The 18,947-nt window shown below is 60.0% G+C and overlaps 1 protein-coding gene across 1 annotated transcript in view; it reads right to left on the reverse strand.

Annotated features, from left to right (window-relative positions):
• Positions 1-18,947, reverse strand: part of MGMT (O-6-methylguanine-DNA methyltransferase) — a gene marked incomplete at its 3' end in the record, with an annotated part of 142,320 nt that overhangs the window by 14,993 nt on the left and 108,380 nt on the right. Inside the window, exon 3 of the mRNA XM_084244524.1 lies at positions 9,412-9,572. Coding sequence (XP_084100650.1) covers positions 9,412-9,572 — 161 coding nt within the window. The remainder of the gene's footprint in view (positions 1-9,411; positions 9,573-18,947) is intronic.

The raw sequence follows: 18,947 nt of genomic DNA on the forward strand, positions 1-18,947 counted from the left end.
TCTTTTAACTTATTTGTGAACTGCAGAAACCATCTAGTGTAGTCTGGCTTTTTTACCTTATCTATGCCTTTTTACTTGAATCTTAAGCTCATTTACATTTAATGTAATTATGAACATGGCTGATGTAACAACTTGCATTTGTCCCATCAGTTTTTGGTTCTCTCCTTTGCCCCCCTACTTATAGGTTATTTTAAAAGTCAATGCTCTACATTATCTTCTGTATTGGCTTAGGAATTACGCACATTAGCTTTATTTTTCTCATGGCATTCTAGAATTGAGAACACTTATGATTTATCAAAGTCTGCCCTCAAATAACACACTTGCTCATAATTCAAGAGCTTTATGGCAGTGTTTTCCATTTTCCTAGTCTTACCTTTTTGAGCTATTGTTATAATTTACTTCTAGATATATCTATCGTGGACCCCCAAAATTCATCACTAATTTTATGAAGGACTGTTAACCATCTTTTAAGGAAAACTAAGTGAAAAATCATACTTTCCCACATACTTTCCACTTCTGGTGACGCACATGCCCTGGGAATTGTTCAGTTTCAGTTCCCAGCAGCTGCTTGCCTGGTCTCCCTGGTTTCCCCATGCACAAGGCAGCTTATATTTTGCAACAGACTCATGGGGAGCCCCATAGTGGTTCCTAAACCCTCCCCTGGAAGTTTCCTCGTATTCAGTCCTCTGTTCCCAGATGCCCAGATCCCAGGCACCTGCCCCACGAGGACACATGCACCAGAATGTCTGCAGCCCTGTTACTATAAAAGCAAAAATGAGGAGAACCCATTTTTGACAGAGGAGAGTGAACAAATCACGGCATCTTCACAAAACAATCATCGCCAGGGAAGTATTTACAGGATTCAAGATAGAAGAGACCCGTAAAAGTGCTGACCGAGAGACAGTCACAGAGGCGGTACCTTGCTCGTGGGCTTACGTCACACGAACACCATGGGGCGGGGCAGCAGGAGGCAGGTGGGGCACAAGCCGCCACAACAGCACTGGCTAGTTCCATTTTTAACCTGAGCAGGTAAATGATTCTTCCTTTTATTATTTGTACCAGGCAAACCATCCCAAATATTTTTTTAAAAACAGTGAGGCCTTCAGCCTGCCATCAATGTGCTTAACCACCACTCTTAATGAGACTCCTCAGTCGGTTCCTCTTGTCCCCTTTTCACTGTTTTCAGATATTTAACATAACTCTCTTGCTTTCCCCGACAATTAAATTTTAACACAGAAGAGGGAAGAAGAAATACCCACCGGGATATAAACTCCGAAAGAACGTGGCCCTCTTGGCCTTTCCAGAGGTGATGAAGCCACAGAAGGCCCCTGAGCCAGTGTGACTGGTGTCCTTGTAAGAGATCGGACATCAAGGAGGCCCAGGGATGTCTGCACACGGGGACACCACGAGCACCCAGCAGGCGACTTCCACAAGCCAAGTGGGGAAGGAGTCCCCTGGCCTGGATTGCCGGCCCCCCCACCCCCTGCCGTGCTGCGGGATACTGAGGCTGCCAATGCTAATGATGACAGTGGGTTTGGGTGCATTTGAGGTTGCCCTGGCAGTCAGAGGTGGCGCTGGCTCTGCACACCACGTGGCCATTGCTCAGTGTGGAGACTTTTGTGGGTTGTTCCCCAGGCGCTACACAGGCTGTGCAGACCTCCTAAAAGCCTGCCCTGAGCAGGGTCCCAGGCGCGGGGCACTCCCATGTGGTGCACACGGCAGCTCCCAGGTTCGGAGGACACCACCTGTCATCAGGGCAGAGGCCTCGTCAGCTCCAGCCCCTGGAAAAGGTAAGTAGCCGAGCACAGCTGTGTAGAAACAGGACCCTCAGCTCAGCTGTTTTGGCTAAGGATTTGCCCTGAACCGGGGCCGTGGGCCTGACTGGCCTCAATGGGCAGCCTGGGTTCCCTAATTACACAGCCAACGGGCTGCTGGCTTCCCAAGGTCTCTGAGGAACGGTGCCGGGGCCTCGGAGTCAGGCCTCCCACACCAGGGCTGCGGCAGGTCAAAGCCAAAAGCTGCCAAGCACCTCGAACAGAAGCAGGAGACATCATTCTGTTCGGAGCCCCAGCCAGGAAATCACACGCACCCTGGGGGGCCAGAGGCGTGGCCTGAAAGCTAAGCCTTTATCTCACAGGCCCAGCCAAAGGCGGGCGCCCCTGCTGGGGGTCGTACAGCTCAGCCCGGGTCAGCGGCCCGCGGGGCCGGGCGCCTCACTGCGCTGGGACCTCAGGCAGCCAGCCAGATGCAGGGTGTGACGTTGCCCTAGTGTCCACCGGGCACGGCGCGCCCCTCCCACCAGCCGTCTGCCCGGGCGAGGCTGGCGCTGGGAGCACTGGGAGCCTCGTGCTTACTAACACGGGCCACTGACAGGACTCGAGTGCATCGCTCCGGCACAGTCAGACATGGCCGCCCCAGGACAGCTCAAAAACAGACCCTGCGTGCTGGCTACGGTGACGTGGCCGGGAGTGGAGTCAGGGCCCCCGGCCGGGTGTCCGCGCGGAGCCCCCAGCCCAGCGTGGGCCTGAGAGGTGGGCTGCGAGGAGCGACTGGAGGTGTCAATATTTACCTGCTGCAGGGAAGTGCTCTAGAAAGACCAGGGAAAATCCTGCTAATGGCTGTGTCTTTGCCATTAAAATGAAAAGCTTAATGCATCTTATAATCAGAGGACAATTTGCAAATCATTAAGAGAAATGTAAAATTCCATTAAAATACAAATCAAGAGACTCTCCCTGGACTAATAATCTTTTTGATATTATTTTGCATTTCACTATTTCTGTTCCAACACCCAGGCCCCGCAAATGATCAGTTCCTGAACATGCTATTTACCACAGCCGACGTCTTTAACGAGAGACGGCGAGGAGGGTAATCTGCTATTCAGAGCAGGTACTAATGAAGAATTCCATATATTCTGAAATTTAATTAAAACCCCAAAGATTTCAAATTAGATGCAATTTGAAATGCCTGGGGCAGAAATACATGCGCTCGCGTGGCAAGGCCGCCACACTGAAAGTTGATACCGTAATTGGTCTTGATGTATTTTTGTGTTGCCGGGCTGAAGCACAGAACTCATAACCATATAAAAATTCTCTGTAGATTACCTGCTCATTGAAAATGCCATCACTCAGGTAGTTCTCCACTAAATTACCATGCTACTAAAATGCACAAAGTGATTCCGGGAGAGGGCTGGCACAGCTGGCCGACGCTGCCGGTGAGTTATGCATGCGTCAACGCGGCCTTTTTTCTTAGTAAAATATGCTCAGTTGAATATTAAAATATAATTGGCATTCAACCTAAGTAGCTTAAACCATTTTGTTATCTTCTTTTAAACCGATCTGGCTCCTCCACAGTTATTTTCCAGGATGCGATTCACCAAGTAACGTCGGTGTGGCACCGAGGGGCGCGGGCCGCCCTGTACCTGTCATCACCGGTGCTGCTTCTCCGACCGCTTGGCCGGCCCCGGGTATTAGCTGCTTGAGCTGCAGGGCCCTGATTCTTGGGGAGCGAGGGGAGGGGGTCATGCCATGTACGCTGCTTCTTGCATATGTCTGTGCTGAACAGAGGAAGGGACATGGACACCCCGTCCTGCCAGCAAGCCCATGGCTCCCGGCTCCAGGCCGGTGTCCACAGCCACCGGGAGGCTGAGGAGGTGCCGCCGAGTGGGCGGGGCCGCGCCGTCTGAGAAAAGGAGGTGACAAGAGTGTGCTCACAGATCTAGGGGGCCTCGCCACACAATGTGCGTTTTGTGCAATTAACAGCAGTACTCAAGGAAAAGTAGTTGCCATAGAAACGAAGACACTACATATTTATGGTGGAGGAGGGGCAGGCTCGCCAGATACCACTCCCCAAACGCCACCGATGTTGCTTGAGCCCCGGGGAGGCAGGAACACAATTGGGCTGCGGTGGGGGCATATTTAGGAGCTACCCCGCCGCCCTCCAACCCTGCTCGCCAGTGTTGCTCCCACATGTTCCACTGTTCAGGGCCAGCCCTGTCTCGGTGCCCGGCCCCCTGAGTGCCCAACCCCTGTCCTGGTGCCCAGCTCGCTGTGCTCCTGCTGAGGAGCTGACCGCCCTGCGTGCAGATGAGGGCTGTCCTGCTCCGCACTGGAGAGCAAAAACTCTAAGGGGGGACGGATGTGCACGGATCTTACATACTGAGTCAGCTTGAATGTAAAAGTTACAGGTGAAAATCACGTGTGTAAAGCATCTAAGTTAATAGCTCTGTGCTTCCAGCTCCTACAGATAGTTTTATAGCATTAGTGCCATTAACTTTGTATTAATATTTACATGCATTTAACACTGGTGATTACAGTCTAAGTCCACGCACATTTTTATTAAACCATCACCTTCTCTATAAATACAGGTAACTGGGCCGCCTGCGTTTATGTTTGCTAGGCCGCTCCCAGTGCCTATCGAATGGGGACACGGGACACTGTGTAACAAGCAGAATCAGCATTGCCCTGGCAGCAGCACGCCGCGACCAACCGTATGAACAGTTTTACAGGCCAAGTGCCTTCTCCCCGCCCCCCCCCACACATATATGCTTGATAAAAAACTTCAAATTTTCAAAACCCATTTTGGATGAATTACTGAAGAAAGCGAAACGCAGCTGGCATCTGCTGGGGGCAGAGACCCCGCCCCTGCTGCTTTTTTTTTTTTTTAAAGATTTATTTATTTATTTATACAAGCACTGGGCACAGTCAGAAGCACGGGAGGGTGAGAGGATTCACCAGAGCCAGAGCGGGGAGCAGAGCAGGCAGAAGGACCGAAGGACACTGCTGAGGGGAGCAGCGGGCGGCAGGAGAGGTCTGCGCGCCATGTGGGACCCTCCTCCGGTGGCCGGGGAGCAGCCGGGGATCGAACCAGCGCTGCAGAGGCTGCGGGCAGCTTCGCAACCCAGCGCTCAACCGCTGCGCCACCGGGGAGGCCCTCCCTGCTGCTTTCTTGAGGTGACCGCCCCAGCCCAGCATGAAGACGCGGCCGACGGCGTCTTCCCCGCGAGCCAGCATAGGGGGACAGTCTTCAGACGTCGCCAGTTTGCTGAGCGATCGCCGTGGAGCGCCCACCGTCACACCTGAAGGTATTTCCATGAGAGCAAGACCTACACTCGCGCCAGCACCGTAAGCGCCGCGGGTCCGCAGCAGACGCTCTCTCCTTCCCTAAAGGCCTCGGAGCAGCTGGCTCTCCGGCAACCCCGTGGCCACCTTTCGCGCGGCTGGATTATGCTGACTGACCTCGGGCTGTACGCGAAGGCATCCTCGTGTTCATAGTCTTTGCCTGGCTCACGGAAACCTCGGGGAACTCAGGATCGGACCACCCCTTGGATTTAGGGTGAAACTTTCACTAGACAAGGCCCAGGACCCCCTGGCGCTGCCGACTGGGGGAGGGCTCTGCGTGCCGGGCGTGGACACCAGAACCCAGGGCAGCCTCGGGCCATCCGCTGTCCACTTCCACTGCTCCCGGGTCCCGGAAGAACCTGGAATCTGTTAGCTAGCTTTATTTTTTGGCAAAAAGTACATTTTTGCCAAAGGAAATCGGGTATCTTCTCAAGTTCTGGTCAGCTTTGTTAAGACTGCCCGGGGGGCATCCTAGAGCCGGAACCAGGCAAGGCCCAGATGCTGGGCGGGGACCGTCCTCCAGCACAGGTGACCCGGCCGCGGAGGCGCGAACCGCCGCCTCTCGCTCCCGCCTTCAAATCCGGACGGTGATTCCCACACTGGCCAGCCCCCCTCTTCCCTGGCGAAGGTCTGGGTCAGGGAGGCCTCCTAGACTTACTGGTGTTGTCAACCACCCAGACCACACAGCAAAGCACTTTTAAACCACACACATACGTGTCTACGGCGCAGCTCGTGAGAACGATCCAGCTGAGCAGGGCGGACACGGCAGGCTCCTCAGAGCTGGGCCAGGCAGACAGTCTTTGGAGCACCGATGCTTAAAGCAGGCAACACACACACCCATGGACACACACGTGTGCTCACGTACACACACAGACACACAAGTGTGCTCACACACAGACACGCGTGCACGGCGATGTCCGCCCAAGGTCCTTGCTACGTGGTAGGGAGGTGAGCCGTGCGGACACTGCAGTCAGGACGCGGCGAGACGGCTTCCAGATTATTCTGACACATGCAGCCATGAAGGTCTGGGACACAAGAGCAACGAGGAAAAGATGTTTGCTTGAGTCGAAACTACAAAACTCCATGTCCAAGATCTGGCTGCATAGGGTGGGGGCTGGTGGTGGGGCCAGGAGTGAAACTGGGCAATCAAGCACGGATAGACCTGCGCCATCTCTGCCTCCGGCACTCTGGCCCATGGAGTGCCCGGCTGGGCCAGAACGTTAGGCGGTGACAACGTTAGGCCAGAACGTTAGGAGGGAGTTGAGGGGACTGTGTCAATTTCTACGCCGGCTGCGCCAGCGCTGGCCACGAGCGCCTCCCTGCAGAGGTGACCCTGCTGGGCAGGAGCCCCCGCCCAGGGCACCCCAACACGAACCCGGTGACTGACACTCTGTCCCCGGAGGGCTGGGGCCAGCCAGCACCAGGGCCAGGCCGCCAGGAGGAGGGGAGGTCCGGGGCCCGCCCATGGGGCAGGTCCCCAGGAGCGTAGGCCCCTGGCAGGGATGGCAGGGAGCACCCAGGCCAGCACCAGGCCCTTCGGAGAGGATTCTCAGGGACAGGTTAATTGAGTCCTGATGAGTCGGTGGCAGACAAATGACCCAGGGGAGCCCACCCCACCCCGGCTGCTCCCCGCCCAGCGCCCTGGCTCCCGGGGTTCCTGCCACCTTCCCCGCCTGCCTGGAAGCCACAGGGCGCGTCGGGCTTCAGTCTCCACGGTGGGAAGGGCGCGGCTCCGCCTCCGTGTCGAGTGCAGGCGTCTGCCCGTGCTCCCGCCCCCTCATTCGGGCCTGCGTCCAGGGGCGGGCCAGGCTCGGGGCACAAGCGTCAGCCTCTGCAAGCCTGGCGCCGGATTGCCACATCTCGGGCCCGAACAGCGGCTCTAGGGCTGGAGGACGCGCATTTCCCAGCTGTTTCTTCCCCACTTAATTTAAGTGCAGTGTTGTCAGCTTGTCCTGATCAATAAGCGGGCATCGCAGGGCTCGCCAACCTCCGGGCTCCGCCAGGTGGTCCTCGGCAAGGTCAGCGATTTCTACAGCGCCGCGCTCAAGGCTGGGGCTGCGGCGGCTGCCAGTCGGAGCCGGGAGCACACTCCCTACTTCAGCTGCAGCTTCCAACTGGCATTTTATTTTTCAGTCCGAGGAGGCGTATCAGTGCCCACAGCCTGAGCAGGCTGAGCTTCCTCCCTGCAGACTGGGGGCTCCCAGGAAGCCCCCCACCAGCACCCCGCGGTGCACTGGGCCGCCCCCCACCCCGAGAGCCAGCGTGAGGGGCTGCGCAGCTGCAGGGCCCCGGGCAGGAGGGCTCTGGGCCTCCTTCCTGGGAGTCCCCCGGCCGGCCCCGTGGCCCCCTGGACGGGGTGACAGCCGGGGTGGGGAGAGCTGCTGTGCCTGAGGGCTGCCTGGTTGGAGGGGGCTGCGCTGGGCTCTCCCAGGGGCGGACCGTGGCGAGGACCCCTTGTGATGGCGCGGCTGCCCCCGCTGTCCACACCCACCTGGAAGGAGGGTACCCGGGGCACAGGGGGGCATCAATGAACTCTCCCCCGATGGGGCCTTCCCAGGAACTCCCGGGCAGGGCTTTGGGAGAGGCCCAAGGTGGGTTTGGGAGAGACACACATGAGAATCCTCTCTGAGGCTCAGCAGTGGAAGTGACGGATCTTAACCTCCAGCCAGCAGGTTCCACACACGCACACACGACTGGTCTCACAGCCACGAGATGACGGCTGTGGCAGAGGAATTATTAAACATTTTGCTGAAAGGGAGCGCTGCGGTCGCTTTAGGAAGCCAACTCAGCCCCGCCTGCTAACACCCTCATCCGGGCGTCGGCACAGGGACGCCGAGGTCCACCCCACTCCCGGCTCAGGGACCCCAGGGGTGTCCACAGCACCTCCAGCACCAGGCCTCGGCGGGTGTGTCCGCCCCCTGCAGCCTGGACAGCCTCGCCCGCGAGGGCCTCGCCCGGACAGGGGGCGCGGGGAGTGCCCACACCACCGCGGCGGTGAGCTGCCCGGGACGCGCGGCCCGTCTTTCTCGCGGGTTTGGCCGCCGGCCTCTGCCGGGGCCTGGAGACGCGTCCCAGAGCAGCGGCTGTCACAGTGAACAAAGGAGGGCGGGAGACAAGCGGGAAAGAAGTTCAAAGAAGTTATTCATGACAAACATCATGTAAAAGTGTATCTCAGGAATAATGGCTTTGTTATGCAATCGCTCCTTGGAGAAAAAAGAATTAAAAATAAACATGACGGACCTTGGCGAGAGCGTGGGGCGGCTGGCTGTGGAGGCCGAGGCTGGAGGGCGGCCGTGCGCCCCGTCCACACCCACAGGACGCTCACCGAGCTGCGGACAGGCCCGTCACGCGCAGCCTGGAGGGAGAACGCGCCTTCACAGCCGCCTCCAGGGCTGACCCTCAACGGCCACGTGGCTTTGGTCAGTCGCTCCTGGCCAGGAACGTCCAGGTGATTAGCTTGTCACTAACCAGCCTTTGGAAATTTCAAGATGATCAGCTGAACCCCACGACAGTTCCAACGCCCGATGCTTTAACAGAAAAGGGGGGATTTCCGTGCGGCTCTACTCTGCCCTAAAAAGACAAACTCGGTGCTTCTCATGGCACTGAAGGGTCTGGACAAAGCGGGGTGGTCTGGAGGGACGACAGCGAGGGCCGGCGGGAGGTCAGGAGCCGGGCTGGGCACGGGACGGCTCACCGCAACTCCACCTGACACCAGGCGGAAGAGGCAGCCCTGGCCTGGCTCCAGGAGAAGAGTGTGATGCAAACAAAACACACGCCGAAGGACGTCAAAACTCCCCAAATCCTCAACAAAGTCTTAGCAAACCAATCCAGCAACACACTAACATCCCGCCGGGACCCGTTTACTCCAGGGACGCAGAGATGGGGCCACACCCAAAATTCAACCACGAAAATTCACATCAACACAGGAAATATGACCCCCAGGGGCACATCAGCGGGTGCCAAGAAATCATCATGTCAACACCCAGTTATGACGAAAGCCCTTTAAAGCTGGGGAGGGGCGACACCCCTCAGCCTCACAGCCGCAGCTGAGCGTGAAACACCCACTCGCAGGCCTGGCCCGGGAGCGGCAGCCGAGCTGACCGGGAGCGAGGATACGCCCCGCTCTCTCCTTGGCAGGACAACAGCCCCAGAATCACCGTCTCTGCGAGCGACGCGGGCTCACACGCCCGCCAGACCACGCCAAAGCACCGGTGGGTGCCGTCGGGAGAACGAGCCGTGGGGCGCGAGAGTCAGAGCCGGCACTCGGCGCGGCGCCCGGGCACGCGGTACTGACCTTGCTGGAAGACGGGGTGGTGGAGAGCCGGCAGGGGCAGGTCTGCGACGGCTGTGGGCTCCTGGAAATAGGCCTGCAGCCAGGCCGCGCACTGCTCCAGCGGCTCGGGCGCCTCCGCAGGTCCGCCGGGCGGCTCGGGGGCCTCAGGGGCCGTGGTGGGGCTGTAAAAGGAGCACAGGAGCTTGGTGAATCCCCAGGCCTCACCCGCGTCCGGGGAGGAAAGCCGCGCGGGTTCCTGGGCTTGGGGCCGGCGAGGCAGGGGCAGCATGGCGGCAGCGGTGGCTGCCAGGCCTCTCGCGGGCCACCATCCCCGGGACCCACAGCCGGCCCGGGACCCACAGCCACCGTAGGACTGAGCTCAGGGCAGGTGTGGTCATCTGTAACACCACCGAGTGGTCACATCTAAAATACTGACCAGGATGCTACGGGGGGGTGGGGATGGCGCTGGGGCCCCAAGCTATGCCTCACAGGCCCGAGTGCGGCCTCTGGGGCTCCTCGGGGGCACACTCAGGCCCCAACTTCTGTGCCTGGGACTCCCCTGGGTCAGCTCACCCCGCTGGTTGGGCCGTGTGCCCCTGTTCTCTGCCCCACGGTTAAACCCACTGCGGTCGCCTGCCTGAGACTCCTGCTGCCCCCGGGCGCGGGTCTCGCCAGGCCCCAGGGAGCCTGGACGGCCTGGACAGCGGCACCTGCTGTTCCTGGGAGTGGGGGGTCAGGTGGGAAGGTCTGGGGTAGGAGGACACCATGACTCTTGGGGTGCCCGGACATCGAATGGGAGGAAATGGGCCTGCCAGGCGGGGGGACCTCATGGGAGGCCGCTGCGAAGGCGTCCAGGAGGACGGGCCTCGGTCAGCGCTCCTGCCCGCTCTCCTCGCGAGCGACGCCTTGCCGGAGACCCTCCGAGTGGCACGGGGACCCTGGGTGCTGGGGGGGTCGGAGCGGCTTCCTGCTGCCGAGGGGACTGAAAGGAAAGCTGTTTCCCAGCCGCTCCTGCTCTTAACAGGGTATCTGAAGAATTTTTATAGTAGTAAAATTCATCTTAAATTGATTTTTTATGCTTGTGCTAAAGATCTCAACCTCTGATTTACTCTGTAGTTCTCCTGTTTAACTCTTTCTCTATTGGCATTAGATAACTGTTCATGGGTGAAATGTAATTAAACAGCTTTGATTCCAAAGCCAGGATTTATGATCTTACATTTAAAATGAATGGCATTAAACACACACATAAAACAGATTTTTAAAGCCATGACACAAATTTCCATTTCTACAATAAAATGAAATTTATTCTCCGCCCTGCCCTCTCCCCAGCCTGGCCGGCGCTCCCGGGAGAGCCGTGTGACGGCACCACGCAGCGTGGACACGCCTCGTTGCGGGGTGTTTCCAGGCCCCCTGCCCACGAGCCCGCACCCCCGCAATTAAGGGCCCTGGCCGCGCACGTGAAGCCCTCTCCGTGTTTCCGGGGCCAGCAGCTGCCCAGCGCTGAGCTGCCAGCACCTGTGGCCAAGTCCCCGGTTTGGGCACCTGGCCTTGGGGCCAGGCGTGTGGCCGGCCCTGGGAGCCCGTGGCCAGCAGACCGAGCCTGGGCTGATGTCGCCAGAAGGCAGATGAGGCAGTGACCACCCTGCCTGAGACCTGCCCAGCAGCCAGTCGGCTCGGGTCCGCTGAGGACACCCCAGACAACAGCGCCACGCTGCCTGTCCCCACATGCTGGGCACGGGCTGGCTGGTGGCTGCCGAATGGACGTGCTTTGTTGAGACCATTCCCCTGTGCCAGGAGCGGGCCCAGACACCTCGACGCGGCACACACAGCCCCAGCCCCAGGCGTCAGGGTTTCTGCAAGAGCCCCACTGGCCCACTGGCCACCTCTGGGGTCGAAAGAACAGAAGGGACAGTGGGGCCTGGCCCACATGGCAGTGTGGGGCACGTGAGGAGCACCCCAGCCTGGGCAGCAGCCCCCAGCCAGCATTGGGTTCCTGCGCTGCCTGCCCCCGAGCCCTTCTCAGTGATGCCGCCTGTGCCCCTCACTGGTTTCTCACACAGCATGCGGACAGGGTGCCCCACTGTGCGAGGGAGAGTGTGAGTGGGAACAGCCATGCGGACGCATGGGCCAGACGAGGAGCCGGTGCGCAGGGCGGTGCGGGGTGGCGGCAGCCCGTTCTGGAGGCGCTGGGCCGCGGGCGCAGGGGCTTCCTTCCCAGCACACGCGGCCCCAGCGAGGTGCCGTCTAGCCTGGTCGGTGGCCGCGGGCAGCCACGCGGCGTCCGGCCTCTGCTCAGCCCACCGGGCTGCACTGTGGTCCCCGCGGGGCTCCCGTCAGAGGCCGGGGTCGCCGTGGGAGGAGGCGCTGGGCCCCCCATCCACGCTCTGGGCGGTCACAGCTCTATTGCAGGAATTGTACGCGAGGTTTTAAAGGCATCCTTAGCCCTCAAAATGTGGGGCTCAAATTAATGTCAGAACCAGAGTAAGACCACAGAGGAATTTACTGTAGTGTTTTAAAACTCTTGCCAAGAACAGAACATTTTATGTAAATTTTCAAATCCTCCCCATTTACGGTTCATGCCGCAAGAACTGTATATTTTTTCCTTTTAAAAATAATTGATTCTTAAAAATACATCAGCGATAATAAAATGTTTTTAAAAGACAATTTAAACACTACACTTGGCAGGCTAGAATGCCTTAAAAAAGGCTATTTACTTTATCCCTTAAATGTTCAAATGGTTAAAAGGAAAACTGTATTTTATCAAGACTTGAACATATCATTAAAAACCTCTACTATTTGACAGATGAAGATAAAAACACCCCAAAACTATAGATGAATTATCAGGTCCCTAATGATTCCAAAACAATTACAGGATGCAGAGCAATCGAGTTAAATTTTATTCAAAAGCCTACTACACTTGTGTTTTCTTTTATTTTTCTATCAAGAAACCCAGGAGGTTTAAGCACAATTCATTATGTATGAGACCCACTTGCGGGGCTTGACTGTTGATTAATAGCAAAGTTTGCTCTGTGTACATTGCAACATTAGATGCATACAATATGCTAACTTATTCTTTCGCTGAAACTAATTATTTACAAAAATGACTACTTGAGACCACAATTTATTAAATGCACGCATCTAGTCTCAATGTGGCCCCAAAAGACAGCCTGGAATGAAGATCTTTTACTTGACGTGACAACTTCTAGAAACGCTGTTATTAAAATTGTAAGTGTGGCATATGAAGAGTTCCGGTAGCCTTGGTCTGGGGGGCGTATTTCCACCACGGCGCGGTGAGTGCGGAAGGTCGGACACACTGAGAGGTAGATTCCTCTTTCCCAAAGAATTTAGCTTCTTATAAATAAAATGTTTATCCATTAGCAATGGAATCTGTTAAAAAGACAGCAGCTAACGTAAAAGAAAAATAGGAATTCCTCATCAAATTGTTGCTTAAATAGGTTTTTTCCACTCTTGCCCATAAGGACAAATTTAGTTCATTTATTGAAAAAATCTGTAGAAATATAAAACTCTCTTTAAAGAGTCACTCCATCAACCTTATCAAATTCTTGGTACTCCCAATGGCATGCTGTTCCCCCAAAGGGCTCTGGGGTTCGCAGCTTCCCGTTCTTCAGCAAAGCATCCCCCCCCCCACGACAGGGCAGAGTCAGCCCCTGGGGAGTCATGCACGTCCGGAGTCTGGGGGTTTCCAGTGGGGCGCTGGGCACTCAAGGTGGGAGACGCTCAGGGCAACGCGGGGCAAGTGGCCGGGCAGCAGCCACTCATGGTAGCACCCCCGCCGGCCCCTCCCTCTCCGGGCCAAGCACCCTCAGGGCCGTCCCCGAGGCCCTCAGAGCCGCAGCGCCTGGCCGGCCGATGCAGGTAAGGAGGGCATGGTCTGAGCCCGAGGCAGGGCAGCGGAGAAGGCGCCGAGGGCTGCCCACCGTGCTGCGCCTTGAAAGGCCCCATGGCCACCAACGGTGAAAGGAGACGGGATGTCCACCAGGCTGCTGGTCACAGACGCGGGACACGTGGCCTGGGGTGGGGCCTGGCCACAATGGCAGCCAGGGAGCTGCAGGGCCCCCGGGGGGAGCGGAGCTGGGGCAGAGACCAGGGCCGCCTCTTCGTGAGCCACGGCGGTGTCCGGCACCAACCAGCAGCCGGCACCCGAGGGCACCCCAGGGCGTCTCCGCGTCACCTCCATGGCACGGCGGGGCTCTGGAGAGCGGGCTCCCGGGACGGCGCCGAGGGCCCGCCCAGTGAACTGCCCCGGGAACCATCACGGCTGCTCCGTGTGGAGGCGCGGCCGATGCTGTTCTGTCTGCTCCTCCCCAGACCCCCGGGGGGACGGCCTGTGTCCTGGAGGGGGCCCGGCCAGAGCCCCGCGGGAGCGGCAACCAGCACAGAAGGGACGGAGCAGGGATGGAACCAGAGTCTGAGCCCAAAGACCTTACTCTCCGGACACTTCCACAGGCCAGGGGCTTGCTGTGTCTTTCAAGTGGCCACGGAGCCGCCCCGGGGGGCCTGTGCCTGCGCCATCTCCGGGGCACAGACACTGCCCACAGCGGTTGTGTCTTTCCTGTGATCTCTGTGCGGTTTCCCTAGCCCACAGCACTAAGATCTGGCGCACCGGCCTCTTGTTCAGGGACAGTGAGGGTCTGAGCATCGACTCTACTTGTATTCTGGAAGCTTCCGAGGAGAGCACCGCGAGGCTTGGACAGCGGCCCTGCGTCCCGCCCTGGAAGGCGTCTTTCTATCCGGTGCCTGGATGGCGGGTCCAGGTGCTGGGGCGGCCATGGCCTGGGTCGGGCAGCGAGACGCAGGGGCTGGCGGGGCGCTGGCGCATTCCGGATTCCGCTTTTCCAATGAACAATTTGCGGAAAACAGCTCCTGGGGGCGGAGGGTGCCACAAAGACTCCCAACGGCGGCAAAAGCTGCATTTCCCTGCCTTGCAGGCCGCACAGTCGGCCGCCGAGTACCAGAGCGCTGGAAGCCGAGGGCGAGGCCTCGCTGCCCATGTCACCACCGTGGCCCTGCAGACACACGCGGGCCCCTGCTCCGGGGCGTCTGTGTCTCGCTCCCGCCGGGAGGCCGCCACCCGCACGCCGGACTTATCCGAGAAAGTGACAGGAAGCGGCAGCCCCGGGGCTGGGCCTTCCTCTGCGCGGTCAGTGCTGTCCAGTCTGGCCACTGCCCACACCCAGCACTTGCCCTGGAGGAGTCGAGGGGGCCACCAGCCAGATGATAGCAGGATGGGGTCCCAGTGGGGAGACCCCCTGCACCCCCTTGACGCCCCTGCCGGTGCTGCAGCAGGGCTGGACGCCCCAGGACCGAGTCCACTTCGGGAGGCAGGAGGGCAGCGGACACAGGCAGCCCCGAGTCCCCCAGCACCCCGTCTCCCCGTGAGGGGGCCGGACCCGTCGTCCCTATTAAGGAGCAGGTCTGGCTCTCCTCAGCCCGTGCGGCGCCCCCTTCGGCACTCAGGGGCTGGCTCACACCCCGCCGGGCTTGGCTCGCAGAGCGGACCCTGCCGGCCCCAGCACAGGGTCCTGTGGGGACAAGGACGCTCCTCCCAGCAGGGCGTGTCTCCCCGTGACCCCTAAGATAAGGAGCTGCTTCCCCTTCCCAGCGGGGCTAGTGCTGCCTCCACGGCCTCGTCCGCAGCCCTGGCTCTCGGGGTCCTGGCAGGAAACCGCGGCCTGCAGGTCTCCACAAGCACCAGACACCCCCGTCGTCAGACACAGCGCAGGGCTGGAAGAAACGCGCGGCTTCTGACGTGAGCGACCCCCAGCGTGTCCTGGGAACCCCGCTCCCCGGCCGCTTTCCCGGGGCGCCTCTGTGCAGCGCCGAGGGCTGCAGCTGGAACACGTTAGCCGGGGCCCGGCGCAAACACTGCATTTAATATCAGAGAAGTATATTGACTGTGCATTAGTGGCCAAAAAAATCTTAAGCAACTATGAAATGGACAGTTAATGTAATTGTATTTTAAAACACTGAGGTCATATTTAATTTTGAATTGAAACTCTTAAAATGTGCTTTCTGGCAAGGACAGAGCGCCATAAAACAACGCTAACTACAGAAAAAACCCAAAACTCACATTATTAAAATAAATCTTTTTTCCAGAGTACGAGTATCTGCAAGAAGCAGATTACAAGGAGCAGAAAACATTTGCCCTTCCTCAGCAAGCTCTGTCGCCAGCACCCGCCCGGGAGGCGAGCTCAGGCCGCGCCGGCTCCTTGCGTCCTCCTAGGGTGCTCCACCGGGTCGGCTACACCCCAAGGCCCCCCCACCTAGAGCGGGCAGCGGCGCTCCCAGTTACGTCCGAGCGGGAAGCCGGCGCGTCGCGGCTCCAGAGGGCGCCGGCAGGTGAGCGGGGGGCAGGTGAGCGGCGAGGACGGCGGACGCGTGTCGCTGCGGAGCCAGCGGCCGAGGTTCCCTGGAGAAAGCACCGACCTGGAGTCCAAGCAGGTCGCAGCGTCCGAGTTCACACGCCTCTCCCTCCTCTCAGGCCTCAGCGCGGCGGGGAGCTGTCGCCGGCGGGCCCTGGGCCGTGGGCTGCGAGCGCCGCCTGGACCCACGCACGGCCCGGGGAGGAGAGGCGGCCGGGCTCCGCGGCAGGGCGGCGCGCGGGGACAGTGCACCCTGCCCCGGGACAAGGGGGCAGCAAGTCTGCAGCGGGGGGACCCGTCCGGAGCACTGGGCCTGGGGGTGACCCCACACCCTCCCCCAGCCTCAGGACAGCAGGGGTGCTGGGGCCGGCTTGAAGGCGCCGGTCCCTGCCCCCCCCATTGGTGCCCTCCCTGCCAGCACATGGGGTCTCTGGGGCCCCTCATTGTGCCCGAGGCGACCCCACCGCTCTGCACGCTCTCTTCTCTGGTCCGAATCCCCAGCACCCCTGGAACCCTGCGGCCTCTCGGGCACATGTCCTGCTCGCATGCCCCTCAGGCCCTGGGCTGCTCCGCCCCGACCCCGTCCTTGACTGCAGCCTGGGCCTCGGGGCTGCGTGGCTCCAGGTCCCGGGAAGGGAGAGGCTCTGCAGATGCCCGGGAGGCTGCAGTGTGGCCGGCAGAGCCACAGGCAGGCGCAGGGGAGAGGAGGCGCTCGGGGAGGAGGCGGGCGGGGAGGCGACATGCAGGCACACCCCCCTGAGGCCCCAGGTCCCGGGAACAGACTCTATGAGGGCCCAGGCCCCGCTGAGACCACCGACCCCTCCCTCCCAGCACAGCCCCTCAGCGCGGGCCCTGGAGCCCACCGGCCCCCAACGCGGCCCCCAACGCCCCCAACGTGAGCGGTAGAGCTCACGCCAGCAGGGACCCCACTGTGCCCAGGGCGCTTCTCTGCCCCCAGCAGACGGACTGGGCCCCCGCGCTCTCCAGGGCTCCCTCCCGTGGCTCCACGCTGGGCCTCTCCCCTGCAGGGGCCCCAGATTCGAATCCTAACTGCTCCCAGCAGTGTCCACCCGCCAGCCCCACCCAGCTGAGGAGCCGGAGGCCCGGGGAGCAGCGGGTAACGCAGGGGAGCAGAGGCGGGACGGCTCCACCCTCCGCCCTCTCCGAGACGCTGTGGGAATGGGAGCGTCGGTCTGAGAACGTCTCTGCGGCCAACGTGTCCTTCGAGGTACAGTCCTCAGCTCATCCGAACGGACCGTTTTCTTGCTAATTATGACGCTAGTGATGCGAAACCCCGACTATTTCCAAGAACCAACCCGGCAACTCCAGGGGAGGCTGGCTCGGGAGCTGAACCCCGAAGCTCAGAAAAACTGCAAACTGCTCTGCCTGCCATTTGCAATTAAACGTTTTATGGGAAAAAAGTGAAATAAAATACATATACTAGAAATGTGTGACTCTGTTGAACATTTTAAGAAACAAAGGATCAAAAAGAAACAGATGTTTTTCTAAAAACCAAAAAAACTCTAGAGCAATGACTTCACCTCTGCACCCCCAGCTGCAAGGGAGCACGGTGGCCCCGGGGTCTGCCCAGCACGGACCTGCTGGCGGATGCAGAGGCCACCGCCCCCCCCAGCCCTCCGCCCCTCTACCCCCTGCAGGGTGGTGCCCAGCACAGGGCACGGACGCCAACGGGCACGGCCCAGCCAGGCTGGCAGAGGTGCAGCGTCCCCTCCGGGCGTGGGCACTGGAGGTCATGCCCCTGGTCGGGGCCGAGCCGAGACACAAGCCTGGGGCTGCCAGGCCGGGGGACAGAGGGCACCTGTTCCGGATGCCTGGGGCGCCCGTCCTGGCCCCCAGTCTGTCCTCACCCTTCACACTCACTCCCTGGGGCTCCCGTGCTGCTGCCTCGAGTCTCCCACCCGAGGACGGGGGGAGGCGGAGAAACCAGACCTGTGGCCACCTCCAGGCCAGACTCACCAGCCTTGGTGCAGGGGTGGACTCCGGCCACCCAGGGGCCCCGTAGGGGCTGGTGTGGGTCAAGACCCCGGCTTTTCACTTTCCTTCTGACCTGATGTATGACCAGCAGCTGAAGGCCGAGCTGGTGCCCACTGGCCCCCAGGCCCCAGGCCCCCACGCCTGTGTCTGTGGCTTCGGACATAAGCCCGGAGTCACCGGCTTTCTCAGAACAGACTGAAATAAGCTTCTGAAGCCGGAGGAGTCATTTCCTTCACAACTGACATGGAAAGTGGCATGAGGCGGTGGCAGACAGCTGGCGAGGCCCGCCTGGGGATGTTGCCCGGAACTTGCGGCAGTCAAGGCCGAGGGGGCGGGAAGACGATCACCAACCCCGAACCAGGAGGGTGAGGTCCTGCAGGGCCTACGTGGGCGCGAGCACCGCGCGGAAGCTTCCTCTGACTGAGCAGCGCAGGGCCTGGCGGCGTCCACCCCAGTCTGCTGACCTCCAGGGCCACGGCCAGGCCTCTGAGGTTGCCTGCCACGGGCACGGCTTTCTCTGAACCATCTCAGAGCACAGCAGCAATGCGCAACTCACTGTTCCAGAAACGTGAAGAATTCCCGCCACCCACCCACAGGCGGGCAAGGACCCTGGGGAGCGGCCTGCCCAGGGGGGGCCGGGACCAGCCGGGAGAGGGCGGGAGGAGAGGCCGGGACCTGGCCGGGGGGCCGCGCCTAAACCCTGAGCTCGCTCACGCCTCACGCCTCCCGGCGGAATGTCCTTGACCAAACATCCCCCATCGCCGCAGCCCCTACGCTGCCCCCGCACACTCGGAAGTCGGCAAGTGGAATGTCTGACTCGAGCACCTGCTTCCCGTTTCGCTGACCAGTGACACCGGCTAAACCTCATCACAGAGCAGTCTGGAAGCCTTCATGGGACATCACTCCTCCAGACCTCCCGGGAGAGGCTCTCCGCAGCTTTCCCACAATGACGTCATCAGATCCTCCGTCCAGCCGTGGCGTCTGCCTCCCACAAACACAGCCCCGCAGAGCGCGTCCCACCACGCCAGAGAGCTCAGGGCTCGGCGCGGGGCCCCTTGTGGGTGCTCGCCGTGAGCTGCGGCTGCACTTTTCACAAATCCAGGCAGGACGTGTAAGACTCCCAGCGCCCACAGGGCCGCTCTCCCCACAAAGGCGCATCAGAGAGCAAACCCAGCCTCC

This window comes from Talpa europaea (genome assembly GCF_964194135.1).
Source record: "Talpa europaea genome assembly, chromosome: 10".
NCBI classification, from domain to species: domain Eukaryota; kingdom Metazoa; phylum Chordata; class Mammalia; order Eulipotyphla; family Talpidae; genus Talpa; species Talpa europaea.